Source organism: Cetorhinus maximus, chromosome 6 (assembly GCF_964194155.1).
Source record: "Cetorhinus maximus chromosome 6, sCetMax3.hap1.1, whole genome shotgun sequence".
NCBI classification, from domain to species: Eukaryota; Metazoa; Chordata; class Chondrichthyes; order Lamniformes; family Cetorhinidae; genus Cetorhinus; species Cetorhinus maximus.
The window spans coordinates 69882351-69907040 of NC_135884.1; the positions used below are offsets into that span (position 1 = coordinate 69882351).

Below are 24690 nucleotides of genomic sequence, written 5' to 3' on the forward strand. Positions count from 1 at the left end.
TCCAGAATAGTTTTTCCTCATCATTACCTTGCAGACGGCCTTAAATGGCAACAAATACTGAATTTGATCTCCGTTTGCTGCAATGGAAGTTCAATTTGCAATCACTGGGTTGCTAATCCAGTAATCTGGCACCAGTGTACCCTACAGCCTGGAGCAGTCAATCAACAATAATGTAATGCTGACTGTAGCCCATTTGTTTAAAATAATGCTGATTGGAAAATCCTGATTAGAATGACTATGTAGGAGGGACCATCACAGCCTGGTCTAATCGTGACCACATTACATACAAACTTCACTGCATCTCTTCTCTCTCTCAGTAGATTAAACACAAACATTTAACCCTAGGACCAGGGTTCAGATCCAGCCTTGACATCTCTGCTGATTGTCCAAGTTATTTTGTTTAATATTTTCGCAATCTGAATCCAGTTCCTCATGGCTGTGGAATCATGGCATAAAATTGCCTTTCAAATGGACACCTTGCCTAGGGTGTCACGTGATGACTAGTATTGAACATAGTGCATTAGGGAGTGTTTCCTGGGGCTTGAGGCTGAGGTGATATAGAGGGAATTTTTACTTTGTACCTAACTGCTATGCCTGACTTAGGAATGTTTGGGGTGGTGTAGAGGGAGTTTTTGTTTTTGACTCGCGATTCCTGCTGTATTAGCGGTGAACGACATAGTGTAAAGGGAGCTTTACACTGTGTCTAATTTATGCTGTCCCTACCCTGAGAGTGTTTGTTTGGGACACTATAGAGGGAATTTTATTCTGTAGGTAACGATTGTTGTACCTGACCTGGGAGCGCTTGATGTAGCAGCATAGACAGAGTTTTAGAGTGTATATGTAGACCTGACCTGGCACTGAGTATATGAAATGGAAAGTGTTCCATTCCTAGCAGTAATATTTCTCATCTTGATGGACGCAACATTCCTTTTTCAAATAATCCTGCCAAAAGCGCAGGTGTGTTGGTGTTTTGTCCTGTTTCTTGTCTCTTGTGCACAGAACAGAAGTGACTGCACTTGAAGAAAATTGTGCTCCTATGCAAAGTGAGATGGTGTAAATGGAATTTATGGAAATGCAAATTAGTTCCAAGCTTGTTCTCATACTGAAATGTGTTATTTGCTACATAACCTAATCATTCCTTGGGTAAAGGATTTGCGTTTTGTGTCCCACTCACTTTCTTGGTGCAGATTCCGGCCCATTTCCGTGTTCAGGGAATCCGATGAGGAAGGCAGTGGTTTTACGTGCTGTGCATTCTCTGCCCGAGAGCGTTTTCTGATGCTGGGGACGTGTACCGGAGAACTCAAGCTCTACAACTTATTTAGTGGCCAAGAGGAGGCCACATACGCCTGCCATAACTCCGCCATAACACACCTAGAGCCATCCAGGGTAAGTGAGATGTTACCAGGCTCCCTCCGTGCTCTGGGAAGGGTGTGAATTTAAATTTCTAAAGAAAGACAGCATCTGTCACAACCCCAGTTCCAAAGCACTTTACAACCAATTACTTTTGTGTAGAAATGCAGGAACCAGTTTGCAAGCAAGATCCCGCAAACAGTCATGTGATGATCAGATTTTTAAAATTTGGTTATTTTGATTGAGATAAATATCAACCCCTATTCTTCTTTGAAATAGTTTTACCTGAGAGAGCAGGTGGCCTAATTTTAATATCTCGTTCGAAAGGTATCATCTCCCAACAGTGCAGCACTCCCTCGGTACTGCACTGGAATGCCAAGTTAGATTATTATACCCAAATTTCTGGAGAAGAAGCCAATTGTCCACTCCCCAGTGGCTTTAGTCAGTGAATAGCTGAACCGTGCAAAGCAGAAAAACCCAAATTCAGTCTTCAGTCTGTACTGAATTGCCTGATTTGAGTCGGGTGGTGCTCCATGTAGCCTAGGGTTCCCACTCCTGAGAGCTGTTTATTGAATCCTGCTGGAATCTGCAATGTCCTCTCAGTCACATCCCCTAACAGATACTGGCTGTCCTCCTAACCGCAAGATGTCCACTTTTGGTAGGATACAGGAGGGTGATCGGGATCTGTGTTGCCAAACCCCTGCAGGAATATCTGCCTTCAGGCCAAGCCAGGGGCACACCACAGCGTGATTGTGGCACCCAGCACTGTTGACAGAATCCTTCATAGTGTGAAGCCCTTGATGACAGCCTTCAGGCTACTCCTGATTTTTATGCTCTTGCCTTTCCAAAGTCTATAGTTAGCAGTAAATTGATATGTGGCTTGATTTAGTCCTTTTTCATTTTCTGTTTTCTCTTCCCTCGCAGCCACTTGTCAAAATATTTGTTTCTAACCTATGTATCCCATTAGCATGTTATTGTGCACCATCCCTCTTGGTTTCAGAATCCCACTGTTGTGGTTATCATAGCTGCAGGCCCAATTGATGTCTGTGCTCCCTCCAATGCACTGGTCATGGGGTCATCTAATGGGGGGCAGACCAGGATGGTGTGTGAGCCAGAAACAAACACCCAGAAAATACATTTCTATAGCAGCTTTCACAATGTCAAGATGTTTCAAAGAGCTTTACAGCCAATGAAGTACTTTCTGAAGTGTAGTTGCTGATGTAGGTATGCGATAGCCAATTTGTGCACAGCAAGGTCCGATGTAGCATTATCAGATAATGTTTAATGTTGGTTAAAGGACTATGTGCAAGTAGCAATCAAGCTGTTATTACTTAATTTACTATCAGACCTGATATTTAATCCTTTTGTAATTTTTGTGCATGTGCTCTTGCAGGATGGATCCTTGTTATTGACATCAGCAAGTTGGGGCCAGCCCCTATCTGCTCTCTGGGGAATGAAGTCTGTCTTTGACATGAAGTAAGTGAAGATGATTTTCTCAAGTATAAGGGTTGTAGGTGCCAGAGGTAAAAATACAACTTAATAGCCTGTTGCTTTGTACAATTTCTTACCCTGACAGATCCTTTCAGATGACATTTTAGAGCCTTTCATTAGCTTGAATTACAGTGGAACAAAACAAAGGGGCAGGTGTATTGCAGGGATGAATCCCTTTGCTCCTCAGTAAATGTCTGTCCAACAGAATTTGTAATTTAATTCATGATTTGATCTAGCACTACTGGACACTTGCATGTGGAGAATAATTCCTGAATTTTCAAATGCCAATTAATTTTTGGCACCATGTCAAATCTGATCTCTTGATTGTCCACACATCAACTTCCATTAGACACTGTTGGCCAGCCATCAGAAGAGGTAACTTTAGTTGATTGTCCCCTCTCTAGCCCAGAGACATGGAGGCCAGTTGTAGAGTCCCTATTCATCTTAAAACTTTTTTGTTTTAGTTAAATACAAAAGGTGTTTTTATTTTATCCTAAAACAAGGTCTCGATGTTTAAATGTGTTAGAAAATGCCAGTTCAATTCCTGTGGCGGTTTGAAAACAGGCAAGGTGGGGGTATCTGTGGCTTAAATGTAATAGGCTTTAATCACAGCATTCATTTCAAAGATAACGTACCAGCACTGTGTGTCCTGCATTGGAGAGGTGCTGGCATGTACCAGCGTGTGGTGCATTGGAGAAGTGCTAATGGAGGAATCATTTGGGTAAAAGTAGAGGCTTGTATGTGTTATGCTGGAAAGAGGAAATATTTTTGGCCTGAAGAGATGTATAATACATCTTGGTGAGATCCCCAAACAGGCCTGATCTGCACTAGACCTGACACAAGTGTCTGAATATTCGCTTTGGATTTGTGCAGTTGGGATTAACTTGGCACTGCTGTTCCCTATGTTTCAGGCACTCTTTCACAGACGATCATTATGTGGAATTCAGTAAACTCTCTCAGGACAGAGTCATCGGGACAAAGGAGGAAGTGGCTCATGTGAGTAGTTAATGGGATACAGTTAATGGGATAATTGGTAATTTGTCCTGCTAATGCCCCAGTGGGCAAAGACTCCAGCCTCTCTACTAGTAATCTGTGCAGCTCAGAAAATCTCTAGTGCATGATGTTGTCAGGTGATCTAACCCTGGCTGAAGAAGGTGAATAAATCAGCCATGGCTCCCACTGCTGTTCACAATCCAGTGACTCCTGCTCAAAGATGCGCTGTGTGAACTGAAGCCATCATCTTCGGCCCTCACTACAAATTCTGTACCTCCTTCACCAATTTCATTCTATCCCCAGCCCAGACAGTGTCAGAGGCTGAATCAAGCTTCTTGTAACTTCATAAAAACCACCACTTCCATCTTGATTATATCACCTGCCTCTACCCATCCTGCTGAAATCCTCGTTTATGCCTTTACCATCTCCAGACTTGACTATTTTGATGCTCTCCTGCTTGGCAGCCCATCTTCTACCCTCTAAACTTCAGCTCATCCAAAACTCTGCTGCACATATCCTATTCAGATCCTGTTCATCACTCACTCCTGCCCTTGCTCAATTTACCTTGGTTCCCAGGAGCCATATCCCTTTGTGTCCTGCACCTCTGTATATACCTTCCTGTCCCCAAACTGTCTTGCTGTGGCCTCTTGTGTGTCTCCCCCACTCTCTTTGCCACACCATTAGTGGCCATGCCTTCAGCCATTTCAGCCCTGTGTTCTGTCATTTCCACCATTGATCTCTCTGCCTCAACACTTTTTTTTTTATAAAGACCCTGCCTAAAACCCAACTCTTTGACCAAGCTTTTGGTTACCCTTTCTAATGTCGTTCTTTTGGCCTTGTGTCCATTTCTACCCCTGAAGTTTCACATTTTTCTATGTTAAAAATGCTGTATAAGTTCTCAGGTTACAGCATTTGGGCATGTCGATTTCATTAGAACTGAGTCTCAATCCAGTTCCTAGAGCAAATAGATCAACACAAAACTAAGGCAGCACTAAATTTAACAAACTTGCTCAAACCCACAAGACTCTTAGGAGAGAGGTAGAAAATATGTTACGTTATTGCACTGACGTAAAGATTGAGGAATGTTGTCATGGCAAAGTGGAGGAAAGTTTGCTTGTACCTGACACTTGGTACCCAAATTGTTCAAATCCTCCAGCACCAACGTCACTTGAGCACACAACATACATACATCTTTTTAAAAAAATTCTTTTTTTTCTCTGTCCGTAGATATACGATATCCAGACTGGCCAAAACATCCTCACACTCTATAACCCTGACCTAGCCAACAACTACAAGCGGAATTGTGCAACATTTCACCCTACAGATGATTTGGTGTTAAATGACGGAGTGCTGTGGGACATCCGTTCAACACAGGCCATTCACAAGTTTGATAAGTTCAACATGAACATCAGTGGAGTGTTCCATCCAAATGGGCTGGAAGTCATCATCAATACAGAGATTGTATCCTTCAGTCACGGGAACTATTGCACTAGGGGCCTGGGATGTTGTATAACATGGTCATCGATTTAAAGAAATTTGAAATGTTTTTTTAGAAGGAAATCTCCCTGTCAGTCCTAAAGACCTAGATTTTTAACTGGGGCACAGTTGTAGGAACACACCAAAAAATTGTTTCTGTGGAAAGGCTTCCACCCCCCATTTTCTCCCAACATTGAGTGTGCTCACTTGTATGTCAGACTTGGCTCAGTGAGTAGCACTGTTATCCCTGAGTCAGAAAGTTGTGGGTCCCAGTACCAATCCAGAAACTTGAACACAAAATCCTGGCTGATGTTCCAGTGCAGTACCGAGGAACTGCTGCACTGTCTGAGGTGTTATCTTTTGAATGACCAATTACACAGAAGCCCAATCTGACCTCTCGGATTAATGCAAAAAAAATCCCGTTGCACTATTTGGGAAAGAGCAGGGGCATTTGCCCATATTTTGGCTTTGTGCCCTATCAGAAGGAGTCATTATACTTTAATTAGCACTGATAAAATGGGGTATGGGGTGGCGGCAATATTTCTTGGTTAACTTTTATTCTATTCTTGGAATTTGACGATGCTGCTTGCCCTGAGGACATTAAGATCGGTCTCAAAACATGCAAAATATTCCATGCAGGCTAGACCATCTAGGGGTGGCAGATTCTCTTCATAATCCAGTTGGGTGTTTACATCAACTCCTGGTGCTAGCCCACAAATCACCCAGACTTATTTGTGAGCTCCCAATCCCTTATTAAATTAAACAGCATTTCAGAGATGCAATTTCAGTATCATCACTGGGCTTATTTAATTTATTAGTACTCTTCAGAAAAATTGTACTTAGCCCACTAATCTTCAGTGTTGCGAGGTGCAATTAATTCGTCAAACATTACCATAGAGAGTACTTCAGTCCAATGTAATACAGTTCTGAATGCTTTTTGCACACAACCAAAATTTGAATGGCCGAAACCTGTAATCTTGTATTTACTGCTTTTTTAATTGTAGGCCTAGTACTTGCCTTGCTCTTCACTCAAAACCTGGTAACACTGAAAGGCAAGATGGTGTAGAATTACAGTAATGGGATGATAGACTTTGAGTTCAACTAAGGGAAAGAGAAGATCCTGCTGTAAATTGAAACCATTGAGCTAGGGTAGCTTGGATTATGAATCTTGTTTTGCATCAGTGTCGGGCCCATCTGTACCAGCATCTTGATGTTTTTTGAGAGGACAGGGTCCTGCTGTGATCCCTGTTTTGAAGGAGGGAAAAAATTGAACCCTTATAAAATTAAGAAGAAATTTGGATCTTTGATCTGGGCTCTATCATGACTTGGAGCACCAGTGGGGAGGAGCCTCTTGTCTTGGACAACTGTTTTTTTGAGATGCAGCGTCAGGATTAACGGTGAGCAGAATGCTGCCGAGACGCCACCAATATAAAAATCCCTTTGTCATAAGCTGGGTTCACAAAGAAAAATCTTTTTACTGAATTTCAAGCAAAACTGAAAAGGAATAAGACAAAAGATGAAATCTTGCTGGAAATCTGATGGAAAAACAGTAAATGCTCGGTGGATCAATGGAAAAAGATCGTAACAGTTTCTTGGGCAATAAGTCATTCGCCTGAAACGTTACTGATGTTCCTCTCTCTGCAGATGCTACTTGACCTGCTGATCGTTTCCAGAATTTTGTTTGTATTTAAAGCCTATTGCAACTTTTTATTCATTCATGGGATGTGGGTGTCACTGGCTAGGCCAGCATTTATTGCCCATCCCTAATTGCCCTTGTTCAGAGGGCATTAAGAGCTAGCCACATTACTGTGGGTCTGGAGTCACATGTAGGCTAGACCAGATAAGGACGGCAGATTTCCTTCCTTAAAGGACATTAGTGAACCAGATAGGTTTTTACAACAATCAACAATGGTTTCATGGTCATCATTAGACTTTTTTTAAATTCCATATTTTTATTGAATTCAGAAATTCCACTATCTGCCTTGGCGGATTTCGAACCCGGGCCCCCAGAGCATTACCCTGGGTCTCTGGATTACTAGTCCAGTGACAATACCACTACGCCATCGCCTCCCCTATAAATAAATAAAAACTTGAAGAAAAGACATTCAAATTCAGAGAGGAAATTTTTAATGGTTGAGGCCTAAGCATCTTTGTGAAAATTGTGGAGAATAAAAAATTGAGCAGGTTTACCTATTACTGTAGCTGTGCATGGCATTTACAAGAGAGCACATTTGATGGTATTGCAATGGAGTAGTTCAGCATGCTTAGGGGCCACAAGTGTACAGGTTTCCCTGAGGGTACTTGTTGGGTCAACAGTCTGAATCCCTCCGTGTGGAGATGTGCTATAGGGTTATTTTTGGGGCGAGGGGGTCCTTCAAATACTTCCTCGGTTCCAGATGGAGTCTAGACATAGCGCGCACTTGAGTGGCATTCGCCCCAAATGTATTTAATCCTCATTCATTGAAGTTTTTAAACGGTGCGTTCATGATCCAACAATGTCAGTGTGGGTTCTTAACAAGGGCTATCTTTCAGTGGGACCTGCGGACATTTCATCTCCTGCACACTGTCCCAGCATTAGACCAGTGTCGCATTGTCTTCAACAACACAGGCACAGTTATCTATGGAGGTAAGAGCCTCAGGGGTGGGGGAGAGGTCATATTGGTGGAGATCATTTACAAAACATTTCAGCTCTGTTTTGGAGGAGGAAAGAAATTAAACCTTTATAAAGTTGAAAAGAAATCTAGATCTTTCCTGAACCCACTTAAAACTGAAGTGCTTCATTCCTAAGTTCCTTGGTCTTATCCCTCCCACTAGGCTGCAAACTGAATGTCTGCTTTAGATTAGAGGTGGTTGGGAAGAGCTGCTGTGGGGTTCTACAACACATGCATTTTTTTGTAAAGAAGCTGACCTAGTTTCTCCCCCCCACCCAGCACCATCTCCCTCCCACTCCTTCACACTCATCCAAACAACTCCTGGATGTGAAAGCTGGACTTTATTCATAAGGACATTACTGCTGGGGTACAGTTTCACAGGCCAACCTCCAAAACCTCAGTCAGATGACCATTAACTGTAGAGGCACTCACTTGGCCTGACCTGACATCATTAAAAGGCGTTTTTCATGATCAGAAATAGTGATCAGGAACAGGTATCCTGATTAGTACTCCTTCCCCTCCCCCCATACAAAAAAACCACACCCCTACAATTGTCCTGAATATCGCTAGCTCACTACAGCTCAGCAATGGAGCCTTGGGTGTTTCAGCTCCCTCTCACTTAATAGCAGACTGCGCATTGCATTTGCACATGGAGCCAATTGGGAACCCATGGCTTGGGCTCAACTTGACATGGAGCCTGTGTAAGAACGATTTATGTTCACACATCATCAGCTTGACTCTGGCAGCAATGTCTTCTGAGAAAGTTATTAGTTCAAGCCCCACTCAGAAGACTTGAGCTCGTAGTGTAGGTTAACACTACCCAAGTACTGCAGAAGTGATGTATGTGTTGGCTGTACTGGCATTCAGATAGAATACCACACTGACTCCCAATACTTGGTTCAGATTGATATGTGAGGTAGTTATTTTGCACTGGAGCAGTATGTTGCAGGCCAATTTAGATTATTTAAGGGAGTGACTCCACTTGGCAGATATTCTTTCATGTGGATGAATGTAGTATGTCATGCATTTGAGCTTGGAAGCCATGCAGAGGTACATATTAACAGTCAAAGCTCAAGAGGAAAAACCTGAGACTAACCGTCTGCAGTTATTAACATTAAAGGTTCACAAACATTGTGAAGCAGCTGTAGAGAAGAGGCTGTATCGTTAAGACCACCAAATATGAAACATTGCACATACTTGACTACAAACGTTGTACATACTTCTTTGGTATGTCCATACTTTGGAGCATTATGTTTAGATTTAATTCACCATTCCTAGTCAAGAATATCGAGACCCTTGTCCATATGCACACCAACCGGAATGATAGTTGGACTAAAAGATCTTAACTAACATATGCAAATCTTTAAAGGTAGCAGGGCAAGTTGAGGTTGTATTTTAAAAGATAAAGCATTTGGATTCATTGTCCTTATTAGCATAGAGTACAAAAGGAAGAATGACATGCTAAATCTTTCTAAATCACTGACCAGGCCTCAACTGGAGTATTGTGTCCAATTCTGGACACCGCACTTCAGGAAGTATGTCAAGGCCTTGGAGTAGGTGTAGATGAGATTTGCTAGGATTTTGCCTGAGATGAGGGCCTTTGGTTGTATTGAGAAACTGGCAGTGTTCTCTTGACAGCAGAGGAGGTTATGGGGAGATTTAAAAGAGATGCTCAAAATTATGAGCTATTTTGATAATCAAAGTAAATAAGTAAAATCAAACTCCACTGGCAGGAGGGTTGATAACCAGAGGACACCAATTTAAGACATTTGGTGAGAGAGCCAGAGGAGAGCTGAGAAATGATTTTACAGAGTGAGTTTTTGTGATTTGACAAAAAAAGTAACATGACAATAAAAATAACAGATGGAGAATTGGAGGGAGAAAACAAGCAAGAAATATAAAATCAGACAGTAAAAGCGTATAAACATATAAGCATATAAAAAGGAAGAGTGGCTAAAGCGAGCATTGACCCCTTAGAGGATGAAACTAGGGATTTAATAATGGAAACAAGAAAATGGCAGAGACTTTGAACAAAGAACAAAAAAAGTGTTTTGTATTTGTCTTCACTGTAGAAAATCAAGAGGCAAAAGGGAGGGAAGAACTTAAAACTATCACTAGATAGAAAACACTAGGAAAACTAATGGGACTAAAGGTGGTCAAGACCCCTGGACCTGATGGCCTGCATCCTAGAGTCTTAACTTGATGTATGTACATTTTTACATATAAGTTAGGTTAGATAGGTTGTGAGTGGGCAGAAATTTGGCAGATGGAGTATAATATGGGATTATACATTTTGGCGGGAGGAATAGAAAAGTAGTGGCTACAGAGATGGTGGATGCATTGGTTATAATCTTCCAAAAGCTAAGAACTCATGGTGTTAGGGGTGATATATTAGCGTCGATATAGGATTGGATGACTAACAGGAAACAGAGTCAGGATAAATGGGTCATTTTCAGGATGACAGCCTAACAAGTGCAATGCCACAGGGATCAGTGCTGGGACCTCAATTATTTATGATCTATATCAATGACTTGGATGAAGGGACCGACTGTAATGTAACCAAATTTGCTGATGCTAAAAGGGTAGGAGCAAGTTGTGAGGACGATACAAAGAATCTGCAAAGGAATATAGATAGGTTAAGTGAATGGGCAAAAATTTGGCAGATGGAGTATAATGTGGGGATGTCCACTTTGCCTGAAGGAATAGAAATGCAGAATATCATTTAAATGGAGAGAGAATGCAGAATGCTACAGCACAGAGGCATCTGGGTGCCCTTGTACTTAAATTTCTCAAAGTCAGCATGCAGGTACAGCGAGTAATTAGGAAGGCAAATGGAACATTTGCCTTAATTGCAGGGGGTTGGAGTATAAAAGTAGGGAAGTCTTGCTGCAACTTACAAGGCATTAGACCACACCTGGAGTACTGTACTGTGCACAGTTTTGGTCCCCAAAAAGGAGGGATATCCTTGCATTGAAAGCATTTCAGAGAAGGCTCACTAGGCTGATTCCCTGAATGAAGGGGTTGTCAAATGAGGAAAGGTTGAACAGGTTGAGCCTATACTCATTAGAGTTTAGAGGAATGACAGGTGGCATTATTGAAACATAAGATTCGAAGAGGGGGCTTCACAGGGTGGATGCCGAAAGGATGTATCATGGAGGAATCTAGAACTAGGGGACAACGTTTGAAAATAAGCGGGGTCTCATTTAAGACAGATGAGGAATTTCTTCTCTGAGGGTCATTAGCTTTTGGAATTCTCTTACATAGAGCAGTGGAGGCTGGGTCATTGAATAGCAATAACCTGCTCACTGATGCCTAGTTTGGGTTCTTTTGGGGCTACTCAGCTCCTGACCTCATTACAGCCTTGGTTCAAACATGGACAAAAGAGCTGAACTCCAGAGGTGAGGTGAGAGTGACTGCCCTTGACATCAAGGCCTCATTTGACCAAATGTGGCATCAAGGAACCCTAGCAAAACTGGAGTCAATGGGAATCAGGGGGGAAACTCTCTGCTGGTTGGAGTCATACCTAGCACAAAGGAAGATGATTGTGATTGTTGGAGGTCAGTCATCTCCGCTCCAGGACATCACTGCAAAGAGTTCCTCAGGGCAGTGTCCTCGGCCCAACCATCTTCAGCTGCTTCATCAATGACCTTCCTTCTATCATAAGGTCAGAATTGGGGATGTTCAGTGATGATTGTACAATGAACAGCACCATTCACGACTCCTCAGATACTGTAGTAGTCCATGTCCAAATGCAGCAAGACCTGGACAACATCCAGACTTGGGCTGACAAGTAAGTAACATTCATGGCACACAAGTGTCAGGCAATGATTATCTCCAACAAGAGAGAATCTAACTATCGTCCTTCCACATTCAATGGCATTACCATCACTGAATCTCTGACTATCAGCATCCTGGGGGTTACCATTGACCAGAAATTGAACTGGACTAGCCATATATATGCTGTAGCTACAAGACCAGAAAAAAAGCCACTCTCAATCCTGACTTGGAAATATATCACCCGCCCTTCACTGCTGGATCAAAATCCTGGAACTCCCAACAGCACTGTGGGTGTACCTACACCACATGGACTGCAGTGGTTCAAGAAGGCAGCTCACCACCACTTTCTCGTGGGCAATTAGGGATGGACAATAAATGCTGGCCTAGCCAGCGAAGCCCACATCCCTTGAATGAATAAAGGAATATATATTCAAGGATGAGCTAGACAGATTTTTGATCTACATGGCAGTCAAAGGTTTAAAAATTTAAAGAAAAGAGTAAGTGATCATTGGTCCTCTAGAGATTGAGATATAACAATGGAAAATAAGGAAATGATGGATGAACTAAACAAGTATTTTGTGTCTGTCTTCACTGTAGAGGATACAAATAGCACCCACAAAATAATTGTGAACCAGGAGGTGTTAGAGGGAGAAACTGAAAACAATTGCAGTCACCAGGGAAAGGGTACTAAGTAAATTATTAAACTGAAAGCTGATAAGTCCTTAGATCTTGATAGACTTCATCCTAGAGTCTTAAAAGAAGTGGCAGTAGATGTATTGGTAATTCCCTAGATTCTGCAAAGGCCCCATCAGATTGGAAAATAGCAAATGACGACTCTATTCAAGAAAGGAGGGAGACAGAAAGCAGGAAACTATAGACCAGTTAGCTTAACATCTGTCATAGGGAAATTGCTGGAATCTGTTATTGAGGAGGTTATAGCAGGGTGCTTAGAAAATCTCAATGCAATCAAACAGAGTCCACATGGTTTTGTGAAAAAGAAATTGTGTTTGACTAATTTACTGGAGTTCTTTGAGGAAGTGACAAGCAACATAGATAAAGGGCAACCTTGGATTTTCAGAAGTCATTTGACAAGGTGCCACATCAAAGGTTACTACACAAAATAAGAGCTCATGGTATAGGGTATATTAGCATGAATAGAGGATTGTTTAGCTAACAGGAAACAGAGTAGATGTAAATGGGTTTTTTCGGGTTGGCAAGATGTAATGAGTTGAGTGCTATAGGGATCCATGCTGGAGCCTCAACTATTTACAATTTATATCAATGACTTGGATGAAGGGATGGAATGTATGGTTGCTAAATTTGCTGATGACACAAAGATAGGTAGGAGAGTAAGTTGTGAAGAGGACATAAGGAGTCTGCATAGGTTAAGTGGATGGGTGAAAATTTGGCAAATGGAGTATAATGTGAGAAAATGTGAACCTATTCACTTTTGGCATGAAAAATAGAAAAGCAGATTATTATTCAAATGGAGAGAGATTGCAGAACGCTGAGGTATAGAGGAATCTCTCTCCATTTAAGTATCATGTTGCTTTTCTACTCTCCCTGCCAAAGTGGACAAGTTCACATTTTCCTACATTATACTCCATCTGTCAAATTTTTCCCCACTGTCAGTCGCCTGGTACATGAATTGCAAAAAGTTAGTATGCCAGTACAACAAGTAATTAAGAAACAAATGGAATGTTGTTTATTGCAAAGGAAATGGAATATTAAAAAGGGATGTTGTACAGGACGTTGGTGAGACCACATATGGAGTACTATGTGCAGTTTTGGTCTCCTTATTTAAGAAGGCTCCACTCAGCTGATACCTGGGATGGTGGGGATGTTATTTTATGAGGAAAGGCTGGACAGACTAGGCCTGTATCCATTGGAGTTTAGAAGAATGAGGTGTGCTCTTTCCTGAGGGGACTTGACAGGGTAGATGCTGAAAGGATGTTTCCTCTTTGGGAGAGACTAGAACTAGGGGACACAGTTTTAAAAATAAGGAGTCTCCCGTTTAAGACTGAAATGAGAAGACATTTTTTTCTCTTAAAAGACTGCAAGTCTTTGGAACTCCCCTAGAGCGTGGTGGAGGCAGGGTCATTGAATATTTTTAAGGTAGAGATAGATAGACTCTTGTCCAAAATGGGAGTCAAAGGTTAATGGGGGATAGGCAGATTGTGGAGTTGAGGCCACATCAGATCAGCCAAGATCTTATTGAAAGGTGGAGCAGGCTTGATGGGGCAAATGGCCGACTCCTATTTCTTATGATCTTAAGAATAGCTTTCATAAAAGAATTGGATAAATATGTGGAAAATAGTTAATATGGGGCTAAGGAGAAGTAATAAATGACTGGGTTTAATTGGGTAGCTCATTTAAAGAGGCAGCACAGGCACAACAGGAAGAATGGCCCTCTGTGCTGAGATTCCATGACCAGGGTAGGCTCCCGTGTTCGGGCTTTTATACTTTGAAGAAACAGATTTTAAAAAATGATTGAATTGAGTTGGGTCCAGTGGGGAAAGTTATTTGAGATGCTGAAGAATAGTAGGTCTAAGGGCATGCATACAAAAAATGCTTTGATAGTTAGATTAGATGTTAGGAAGTATTTCTTTCCACAGAAAATCATCGCCTTCTGAAATGTTAGTGAAACGCTGTGGGTCTGGAGCTGTTGTTGTCCATAAACTTGAAAAGCTCTTGAGGGTGGTTTCCTGTTATAGAGAATCAGTTATTAATTACCAGGTAGTCAGTAATGGGCTTGCCTAGTCCCTTGGACTGTGCTTCACCTTGAGAAGTCAGAGAAAAATTTCCCAGAGCTTATCCTGAATTGGCCTCAGTTTTCCTTTGCCCTTTTCAGGTGATTGGGTATTTGTGGGTTTGCTTGGAAGGGGTGGGTTCAGTGGACCTTGAAGTCTCTGCTGTTTATGTGTAATGATCCCATTGCAGTATTTAAAGAGTGAGTTTCCTGTTTCTGGTTCCTGGATTGTGTTGTACCAAGTGCATGCTACTCTGGGATTATCTGATGTTTGCAGCCAGTTTATAAACGCATCCCTACAAACATTCCCTCTTCAACCAACCTCATCAGTCAGCATCATGATTCATTTCATAAAGAGAATAAACATGGTTGAGCTAAATGGCCTGTTTCTGTGTTATAATTTCCCAGTTAACACCTGTGCTGTTTTGGGGATCTTGCGCACAAACTGGCTGCTGTGATCGGCTTACATAATAGTCATCTTATTGCAAGTGGTGTGTGAAGTGCTTTCAGATGTGATACAAAGCTATGTGAATGCGGGTCCTTTATCTGATCCTATTTTGTCTTCTAGCTATGCTACAGGCGGATGATGAAGATGATTTGATAGAAGTGCGGATGAAAAGTCCCTTTGGATCCTCTTTCAGGACCTTTGATGCTACTGATTACAAACCAATAGGTGAGCCAGCTGAACAGCTACTCTGCCTCCTGTTGAGACGTGTTTAATTTCTTGTTACTGTTACTCCCTGGACTAGTATTGTGTGAGGTGGATGGTTACTCTGGGGTTGTTTGCTGTCAGCTTGTTTGTATTGCCCTTGGAGAGTAATTTCCCTACCTTTGACACTTCAACCCATCCACTGCCACCATTTCTTTGGTGCTTAATGTCCTGCTTGTCTCACTAGTGTGCGCTCCTCTCCCCACACACACACACCCCCCCCACCACCACCCCAACCCAGAGATGCCATTGTAATACCAGTGAGGCAGGGCTGTAATATGAGATCTGTATGTTTTCAGGGGTCAACATGAATATCTCACCAGTGTGGTAACATTCTCTGCCTCAGAGCCAAGCCCACCAAATGGCAAAATTAAGTGGCTGTTGGCAATACAGGGCTGGGAAGGTGAAGGAGATGAGGCCAAAAGTATGGGAAATGGAATAGATGTAGTTGAGGGCCCTCTCAGCATAACAGAGGAAAATCCTTGGTTGAGGAAGAAAAAGGAGCCTTTGGAATTTATCATCATCAGAATAGACGTGATGGAGACAGGGAAACCAGGGAGGATGGTGTGGAGACCTTACAGGAAGTGGGTGGGAAGAGTACAATCTAGGTAGTTGTGGAAGTCAGTGGGGCTATAGTAGGTACTGATTGACAACCTTTCCTTAGATATAGAGAAATCGAGGAAGGGAAGAGTCAAAGATGGATTGTGTTGAAGGTGAGGAACGGATGGAAATTTGAAGCAAAGTTGATTAAATTTTCCAGTTAGAGCAGGAGCAGAAAGCATTACCAAGGCAGTCTTCAATGTACCAGAGGAAGAGTTGCATGAGAGAATGCAAGTAGGGCTGAAACAAACAATGTTCCCGTATCCCATGAAAAGGCTGGCATAGCAAGGACCCGTAAATGTCCTGTTGTGCCACCTTTTATTTGGGGGAAGTGACTGTGGTGAGACATTCGTGCTGACCTGTGGAAACATATACATCTCATATTTCTGCGACCCTGGAGACGCAGAGTAATATAACAATGCAGGACATTCAGCACCAAGGAAACGAAGGCAGCGGATGAGTATAGGAGAATTTGTTCAAAGTAAGTTCAACCAGCCAGGTGGAGGAAGGTGGTGCTGGATGGTGACTCGTTGGTGATTCAAGGAAGAAGCAGAGAGCCCTCAGGCCATCCTGGTGGAAGATGAAGGAGTAGAGCAGGCTTTTCTAACCTTTTTGTGTGAGGGAGTGGGGGGCCACATCTCCATATTTTTCCCACTCAAGCAGCCGATGAGCAGGTTTTGAAAAGTTACAGGAGTTTCAAAAAAAATGTTGAGCAGGGCAAAAATAAAGCAATGAATTGATTAAAAAAAATAGAAGAGTAATTAATAAAACTGACCATTAGAGTGTGAGGAGGTATGTGTGTGTCTGGCTCACTCTCAGTCTCAGGGTGTTTACTCATTCCCCTCACCCACTGTGAGAATGGGTGAGAGTATGTGTTGGTTTGTGGGGATGAGGGTGACTTAGAATCCTGAGACTGGGAGTGAGCCAGACACTCGCGCGCTCTTGCTCTCTTTCTCTCCCCCCACCACCACCACCACCACGGGCCATGCGGCTCCTTCTTTTCCCTCTTCCCCCCTCTCCCCAAACCCACTCTCTCTCTCTCTCTCCCAGCACAATTACTGCCACCAGTGATCGCTGCTCCTCCAATCAGAGATTGTTTCCCTCCCACACATGTTTGCTGATCAGGCTCACTTATGAGCCTATCAACAGCAAACGCAGGAGAGTAAAAGCCTGTGATTGGAGGAGCAGCCCCTCACAGAATTTTCAACTTCACTTACAGGTTTTACCAGCATTTTGAACAGTGTCTCCAGGGGGCCCACAGAGAATGACTTTGGGGGGCCATATTCCAGCCTGCGGGTTGGACAAGCCTGGTGTAGAGAGATTGTTCAATGTTGTGGAGCTATTTGCAATGGAGTACCAAGCACTTGGTGACTTCATATATGTGACAATGTGTGACCGCTTATTCTACCAGCTAACTGTTAGTGGTTTTCTAGTACAGAAAGCACTCTGCTTTCCTGAGTGGTCACACTTTTGTTGCAAGTCGTTAAGTAACACTCCATTTATTTTGGGATTCCTGTTTAATTTTGTTGTATTGATTGGAGGGTAATCACTGCTTTTTGTACCCATCGCGGTGAGGAATGGAACACTTTCCTATTTCAGGCAACCTGTGTCGGCAGCAAGTGATCTCTTTAGGGTTGGTACCCCGTTAGTTACAGGGTAAAGCTTACCATGCTCGACTCTACTCTAATGATGTGCTTCAGTCCCAGCCTCCAGAAGAATACTCCTGACTGCAACAGTCTACGTTTTCCACACCAGCAGCCCTATGTCTTTTTTGAGGTTATCCATTTAGTGTTGACTTACAGGCGACTTTGTATGACGTGCCTTTGTTCGCTCGAAGCACAAATTTATTTTATACAGGACCCTGACATGAAAGCCTTCGCTGGTTGACATTAGTCTTTGGATTGAAACCCAAGTCCCAGAAGTGAGGCACTCACTGTTTTCCTTCCCTGCCACCCGGCTCCCCCACCCTCCTCCATTCTGAGCTTTTGTCAAACCTTCGTAAAGTGTGCTGAGCATTTATTTTTCTTTTGTAAGAACACTTGATGTTTTTATGTCCTAAAGAACTAACAGATGATGTTGGGCTCTTCCAGCAAATTGCTGAGCAAATTACAGTTGCTCCTCCCACATTTGACCGCCTGTCTTTAAAGCCAACATTTAGCCATCCATTTTCACACTAGACAAGGCTTGGGTGTAGGGTGATGGGAGTAGAATGCACTGTGGGTAGTCCATTTAAGATAAAGCTTGCTGACTAGCTTTAACTTTTCACGTTGAATGGTGAGGTAATGTGTTCTTGTGATAATTTGCAGCAAAACTGTTTTTGAAATGTTCTTTTCTTTTAAACCTTATTTTTAAAGCAACCCTTGACGTGAAGAGGAACATTTTTGATCTTTGCACAGACACAAAGGACTGCTATCTGGCTGTGATTGAGGTAGGCCCAGGCTCTGATCTACAGTGTGAAGAACTTGTTAGCTCTCAAACTGTCTTTTCATTGGGGGGAAATCATTGTTTTCAATATATTTTCTCTGCTGAAGGATGGACACCAATTGTCCCCCAGTACCTCGCCAAAGAGATACATGTGAGAATGTGACAGATCATGAAGGACAGTGCAGCCAAGTATGACAACCAAGAGACACTAAACAGTAATTCAGGAGTAAGTTCCCTGGCTAATTCCCCCAACTCCCTCAGCCCAATTCAAGAATTACAATGTCCCAAGTTCATCACAGACTGAGGATCAAACATGGGACCTTAGGCTACACTAAATCACCTGGGAACTCATCAGTGACTTTGTCTTTTGAGTGGGTGGTTTAAAATGGGTTAGAATTTCTGTTGTATACTATCTGTCTGTAAACACTAACTCATTAACTAGCCAGATTTAACAGTCCTCTCTTTGTGTGGGGTCGGGGGGCAGAGAAAAGGACTGCTCAAAACCATCTGTGCCCCATTTGCACTCCAGTGTTTGCTTCAACATTGATATATGCTTATTTTCTTCTTTTTACACATCGTGGTGAGGAGCTTCACTGCTGGATGAGACTCCTCTCATTTTGCACCTGTAATTAGCATCAGGTATAAGTCCTGCCAGGCAATAATTAGACCAGGTCAATGGCAAGGCAAAACTCCCTCCACAGCAATTTGCCTTTACCTCACCTGTTGAGAATAATCCCCTGCCTCATCAGTGTGGTATTTATATCCTCCTGACAATTCTTCTGAATTGAGCGAAACTAATATCAGAGACTTATTTCATGAGAAACTGGGTTGAGTCTGTCCAAGCATACATCACCTGCAAACTTCCCACCTTTCCCAATTAAAGGACTTTGACTGCATCAGTGTGGGCTGAATTCAAACCTAGGGTTTGAAAACAAAAGGACAGAGATGGGACTGTGCCAGCTAGAGTGTTGAGCAACTGCTTTGCGTGTTGAAAATAGTCACCATCAGATATAAGCTGGTTCAGGAAAGTATTTGATCTTTGCAAGCCAGCCGATCTCTCGGAGTGATGCAGTTGGGGTCGAGAAAACTCTTGTTTTAGCTCACTGTTTAGTGACTTCTGCTGGAAGATGCAAGTGATTGAACACCTGATAAGAACAGAATTGCACTCAACTGTGGCATTCTCCATGTTGGAATAGACTGCTGCCCAGTGTGGCTCGGAGTGGCACATGAAGATTGGTTACTGGGGCAACCTGTAGTGAGCATTTGAAGTTTAACCTCATGCAGGCTCAGAAGAACAGCACCAAAGCAAAAGCAATTCTCATCCTTCTTTTCAAATCACTCCATGGTCTCACCCCTCCATATCTGTGTAACCTCCTCCAGCTCTGGCCTCAGCTCGTTCCTGTTTTCTTTTGCCCACCATTGGTGGCCGTACCCTCAGCCGTCCAAGTCCTAACCTCCTGTACTTCCCTCCCTAAACCTTTCCCCTCCTCTACTTCCCTTTCCTCCATTAAGATGCTCCTTAGAGCCTCCCACTTTGTCCGAGTATTTGTGTCACAAATCTAACATTTCCTTTATGTGGATTGGTGTCAGTTTTTTGCCTGATAACACTCCCATGAAGTGCCTTGGCTGTTTTACCCACAATAAAAGCACTGTATAAAGTTACCTTGTGGTTAAAGCTGCCTGTTGAATTTTATTTAAAAGCATGCTTATATTCCTGCACACCAGTGTTGTTTGGTTTGGTGTGATGCTGCTCAGTGTATTAATGATCCGCAATGTGTTGCAGAACCAAGGTGGTAGCATGGATGCCCTATCGATGGACACTGTCTGCAGATTATATGAAGTAGGACGTCAGCGGCTTGCTGAGGAAGAGGATGAAGAGGAGGATCAGGTCTAGATCTTGTTAATTGATTCTCGCATTTTTAATTTTAACAGTGAGATTGTTCATAGCATTTTCATGGCTTCACGATTCCACAAGTGGAGGATGGCAGTCCTTTTAAGCAGTGTAAACACAGACACCTGGCTCGTGGCTAGCTGTCTTCCTCCCCATCCAAGCTGAACAAGTCCCTCCAAGAGTGACCAGCCTCCAGACTGGACTTAAAGAACAGACTTTAGACAATTCAGGGACTGGTTTTAAAGTTTTGTTTCTTTGTTGTGTGCAGAAAAGTAGGATAAAGGATGTATTCCTTCAAGTATTAAAAGAGGGGAAAATTGGAAGGAAAGCAAAGATGAGCAGAAATAACAGTTTTCCAATTCAAATCACAGTAATAAAACCACCCTGAACTGTTGAGTCACTAAATTACAGTAATGTTAATTACAGCTCACACTACAGTAATGTTAAGATTTGATTTGGTGCCAGACTGTGAGCTGAAATCTAAAAATGGCCAGTCCAAGATGCAGAGAATTCCCTGGAGCTGCCAGTGGCCAAGAGTTTAATTGCTGGTAATGTGTCTTTTGCAACGTGCTATTTTGGGCATCTTAATTTTGTTGGGAAGAATAGCGAGAACAGCAGCAGTGACCAAAGTTGTCTCCATTGAGTCTTTTCTCTCCAATAATCTTTAGATTGTTGACAGGACTGCAAAATGTAACTGCAAGACTTGTGCACAGGCCAGGAGTGATTGGGTTCTTTGGTCATTAGGCAAGCTTCCCTGCCCAGCATTAACCCTTCAATTGTGAGCACTGTGGTATTTTACTGAGCTGTGCAGACTAAACTGGTCCCAGGTTTGGCCACTAGCCCGTGTCAATGTAGCTGATCTCAACCGTGGCACAACAGTGACACTATAGCTAACTTCGCCACCCTTTGAACGAGGAAGGGGAAAGATCAGCCAGTGTTCTTGTTCCTGATTACTATCAGTGCCCCCTACTGCAAAGGTTGAATAGAATATTGACCCTGTTATGATGCCCTGACAGACAAGTAGACTGCTAACACACTCAATTATCCCTTGGCTGTGGTGGCATGGGGCCATTGGCACCTGGAGAACCAGCAGGAATTGGCATTTTTGTTGGAGGAGACACAAACAAGTGCAGTGACTTTAAGAGCAAGGGGGCAAAACCTTGAAATTAGATCTAGGCTGCTCTTGGATGATGTGCCTTCACACATGGGGTAGTGGAAATCTGGAATTCTTTCCCCCAAAAAACTGAGATTGTTTATATATACATATATATATAGGGTTTGTTTTTTATTCAATCACAGGATGTGGGCATCATTGGCTAAGCCAGCATTTACTGCCCTTGTTCAGAGGGCATCTTTTTAAGAGTCAACCACATTGCTGTGGGTCTGGAGTCACATGTAGTCCAGACCAGGTAAGGATAGCAGATTTCCTTCTCTAAAGGACATTAGTGAACCAGATGGGTTTTTAGGACAATCGACAATGGTCATCATTAGATGATCATTAGAAGGATTTTATTGAATTCATCTTCAATCATCTGCTGTGGCGGGTTTCACACCCGGGTCCCCAGAGTCTTACGTTGGGTCTCTGGATTACTAGTCCAGTGACAATACCACTATGCCATTACCTACCCTGGGTCCGGAACCATGCTGGGTAAATGGAGTTGAGATACAGATCAGCCATGATCTAATTGAGTAGTGGGATAGGCTGAAGGTGGGCTGGATGGCCCAATTGTCCCTAATATTTTGTGTTTTGCATATTTTGATGGAAGTTGATTGGAGAAAGCAGCGCTGGATATTGTACATAATTAGTGATGTTGCTACTGTCACAGGAGGAAGAGGAGGAGGATGACGATGATGATGACGACGATGATGATGATTCTGAAGATGACTTGGATGACTTGGATACCGACCCACTGCTGGATGGAGAGGATGAAAATAACGGGAGTGAAGCAAATGCAGCCCAGGATGGAGAACGTGACTTCACGCCTTCTGATGAAGAGGAGTTGGAAGCTCTACTGGGTAATGGTGAAGAGGAAGCTGAGGAGGAAGAGGAGGAGGAGGAGGATGACTGGGAGGATGAAGATACAGACATTCTTGGAGATTGTAAGTCAATCCCATTGTATGTGCAGTAGCCTCATAATAGGCAGGACTGGGTAATGAATATTCCTGGATACATGGTGTTCCGGAAAGAGAGGGAAGGAAAGAAAGGCAGAGGGATGGGAGCATTGATTAAGGAGAATATTACAATGCTGGAGAGAGCGAATGTCTACAAGAACAAGAGCCGAGGACAGAATCTATTTGGTTAGAGCTAAGTACCGTTACACTACTGGGTGTATTTTATAGGCCACAACTAGTGGGAAAGATATAAAGGAACAAATTTACAGGAAACTTAGAGAGGTGAAAGAATCATAGAGTTGTGATAATGGGGCACTGCAATTATTATCATATAAACTGGGGTAATAGTTGTTATGATGTGGCAGGTGATATGTGTCAAGCGGACCCAAATCCAGAAGGGAAACTTGGCCACGCACAACGGTTTTGCAATTTGTATTTATTACAAGAAGATTTGTGCACTGAATTCAGAATGTGTCCACTAACACCTTCAGCAATTTTTAAAATTTAGTTAAAACATTTATTAACAAAAGAAAAGAATTTAAACACAAAAGGTTACAGTTACTTGACATTCTAACAAATCCCAAAATTTCTAATTAACCTGATTCCCAATTACACGCCCACTTTAAGGCAACAGTCCAAAATAGATTTTAAATTTAAATAAGCAATCCAGCAAGATTACCACAGCACCCACTCGACACTGGAATCCCAAAGGCTTTTTAACACAACTTTAGGTCCTGGAACAGCACTTCTTCTGCAGAGTAACTAGAGGCTTTCTTCAAAGCTGTTTCACCCGGTATATCTTTCAAGATTTTACATGGCCACCCCCACATAGCCTTCCATCCTTTTTATATGTTTCTCTCTCTTTAATGTGCGAAATCCCATTGTTCTACATGTCTTTGGAAATTTACTTTTCCAATAATATAAAAATCTTCTATGTTGTCAATATAGCCTTTTTCCTTTTGGGAAAGATGAACGTATTAACCTTGCCCTATTTATCTTGTTAGTTGTAAACACCCTACCATCCCTTTGAAAACCAAACAACTTCCCATTTAACTTAAAATGCAAATTTCATTCATGCCTTATCTACTGACCTTTACACTCTAGCTCTCTCATTAGAATTTCAAATACCCTTTTTACACCTAACCCTTTTGATAATTTCCAACTTGACTCTAATTCAATTAAATCAATCATCCACACTCACACCCATAGCCTATAGTAATGTTGTAAAAAATATGATAGTTTCGTGACATAGTGTAAAGGGTAGAGAGGGAGAAGGGTTTCTGAAGAGTGTTCAGGTTAATTTTCTTTCCCAGTATATTTCTGGCCAAACAAGGAAGGGAGAATTGCTGGGATCTGCTTCCGGGGAATGAGGTGGGTCACGTGTCAGTAGAGGAACATTTGAGGAGCAGTGATCATAATGCCAAAAGGTTTAGATCAGCTATAGAAAAGGGCACAAATCAATCTAGAGTAAAAGTACTTAACTAGAGGATGGCCAAATTTAGTGGGCTGGGAACAGGCCTGTCCCAGTTAAATTTGAATGAATGATTGGCAGGCACAAGTATAAATGAACAAGAGGAGATGGTTTTGGTACAGTCAATTTACATTCCTATGAGGGATAATGGTAAGGCAACCAAAGCCAGACCTCCCTGGATGACGCAAGAGAGAGTAAGATGAAGCAGAAAAGGGGTGCCTATGATAGATATCAGGATAATGATACAAGTGCAAACAAGTCTAAATATAGAAATTTCTGAGGGAGAGTGAAAAGAGACTGGCAGCTAAGAAAAGGAAATCTGAAAATCTTCTATAGGTATATTAATAGTAAAAGCATAGCAAGATGAGGGGGTGGGGTCAATTCAGGACCAAAAAGGGAAACCATGCATAGAGGCAGAGGGCATGACTGAGGTGCCAAGTGAGTATTTGCATTTTTCTTTACCTAAGAAGAAGATGCTGCCAAAGCCATAGTGAAAGAAGAGGTAGTTAAGATACTGGATAGGCTACAAATTGATTTAGGAGGGAGTAATAGAAAGGCTGGCTATACTTAAACATTGGTAAGTCACCAGGAGAGAATGGTAAGGAACTGAGGATGCTGAGGGAAGCAAGTGGAAATCACAGGGGTGGTACCATGTTGCAAATGTACGCACTTGTTCAAAAAAGGCTGTAAGGATAAGCCCAGCGACTACATGCCAGTCAATTTTACCTCGCTGATGGGAAAACTTATAAAAGCTATAATCCGAGACAAAATTAACAGTCACTGGGACAAGTGTAGATAAATTACAGAAAGCCAGAACAAATTTGTTAAAGGTAAATCGTGCTTAACCAACATGATTAATGAAGTTGATGAGGGTAATGTGGCTGATGCAACCCATATGGACTTGCAAAGGTGCTTGCTAAAGTACTACATAAGAGGCTTGCCAGCAAAATTGAAGCCCATGGAATAAAAAGGACAGTGGCAGCATGGGTACAAAGA

At 42.4% G+C, this 24690-nt stretch overlaps 1 protein-coding gene across 2 annotated transcripts in view; it reads left to right on the forward strand.

Annotated features, from left to right (window-relative positions):
• Positions 1-24690, forward strand: part of dcaf1 (ddb1 and cul4 associated factor 1) — a 96223-nt gene that overhangs the window by 64415 nt on the left and 7118 nt on the right. For both annotated transcript variants that reach the window (XM_078543829.1, XM_078543830.1), the window contains 9 exons: positions 1188-1386; positions 2744-2826; positions 3753-3837; positions 5062-5295; positions 7843-7936; positions 15056-15160; positions 18151-18224; positions 20004-20108; positions 21938-22211. In XM_078543829.1, coding sequence (XP_078399955.1) covers positions 1188-1386; positions 2744-2826; positions 3753-3837; positions 5062-5295; positions 7843-7936; positions 15056-15160; positions 18151-18224; positions 20004-20108; positions 21938-22211 — 1253 coding nt within the window. The remainder of the gene's footprint in view (positions 1-1187; positions 1387-2743; positions 2827-3752; positions 3838-5061; positions 5296-7842; positions 7937-15055; positions 15161-18150; positions 18225-20003; positions 20109-21937; positions 22212-24690) is intronic.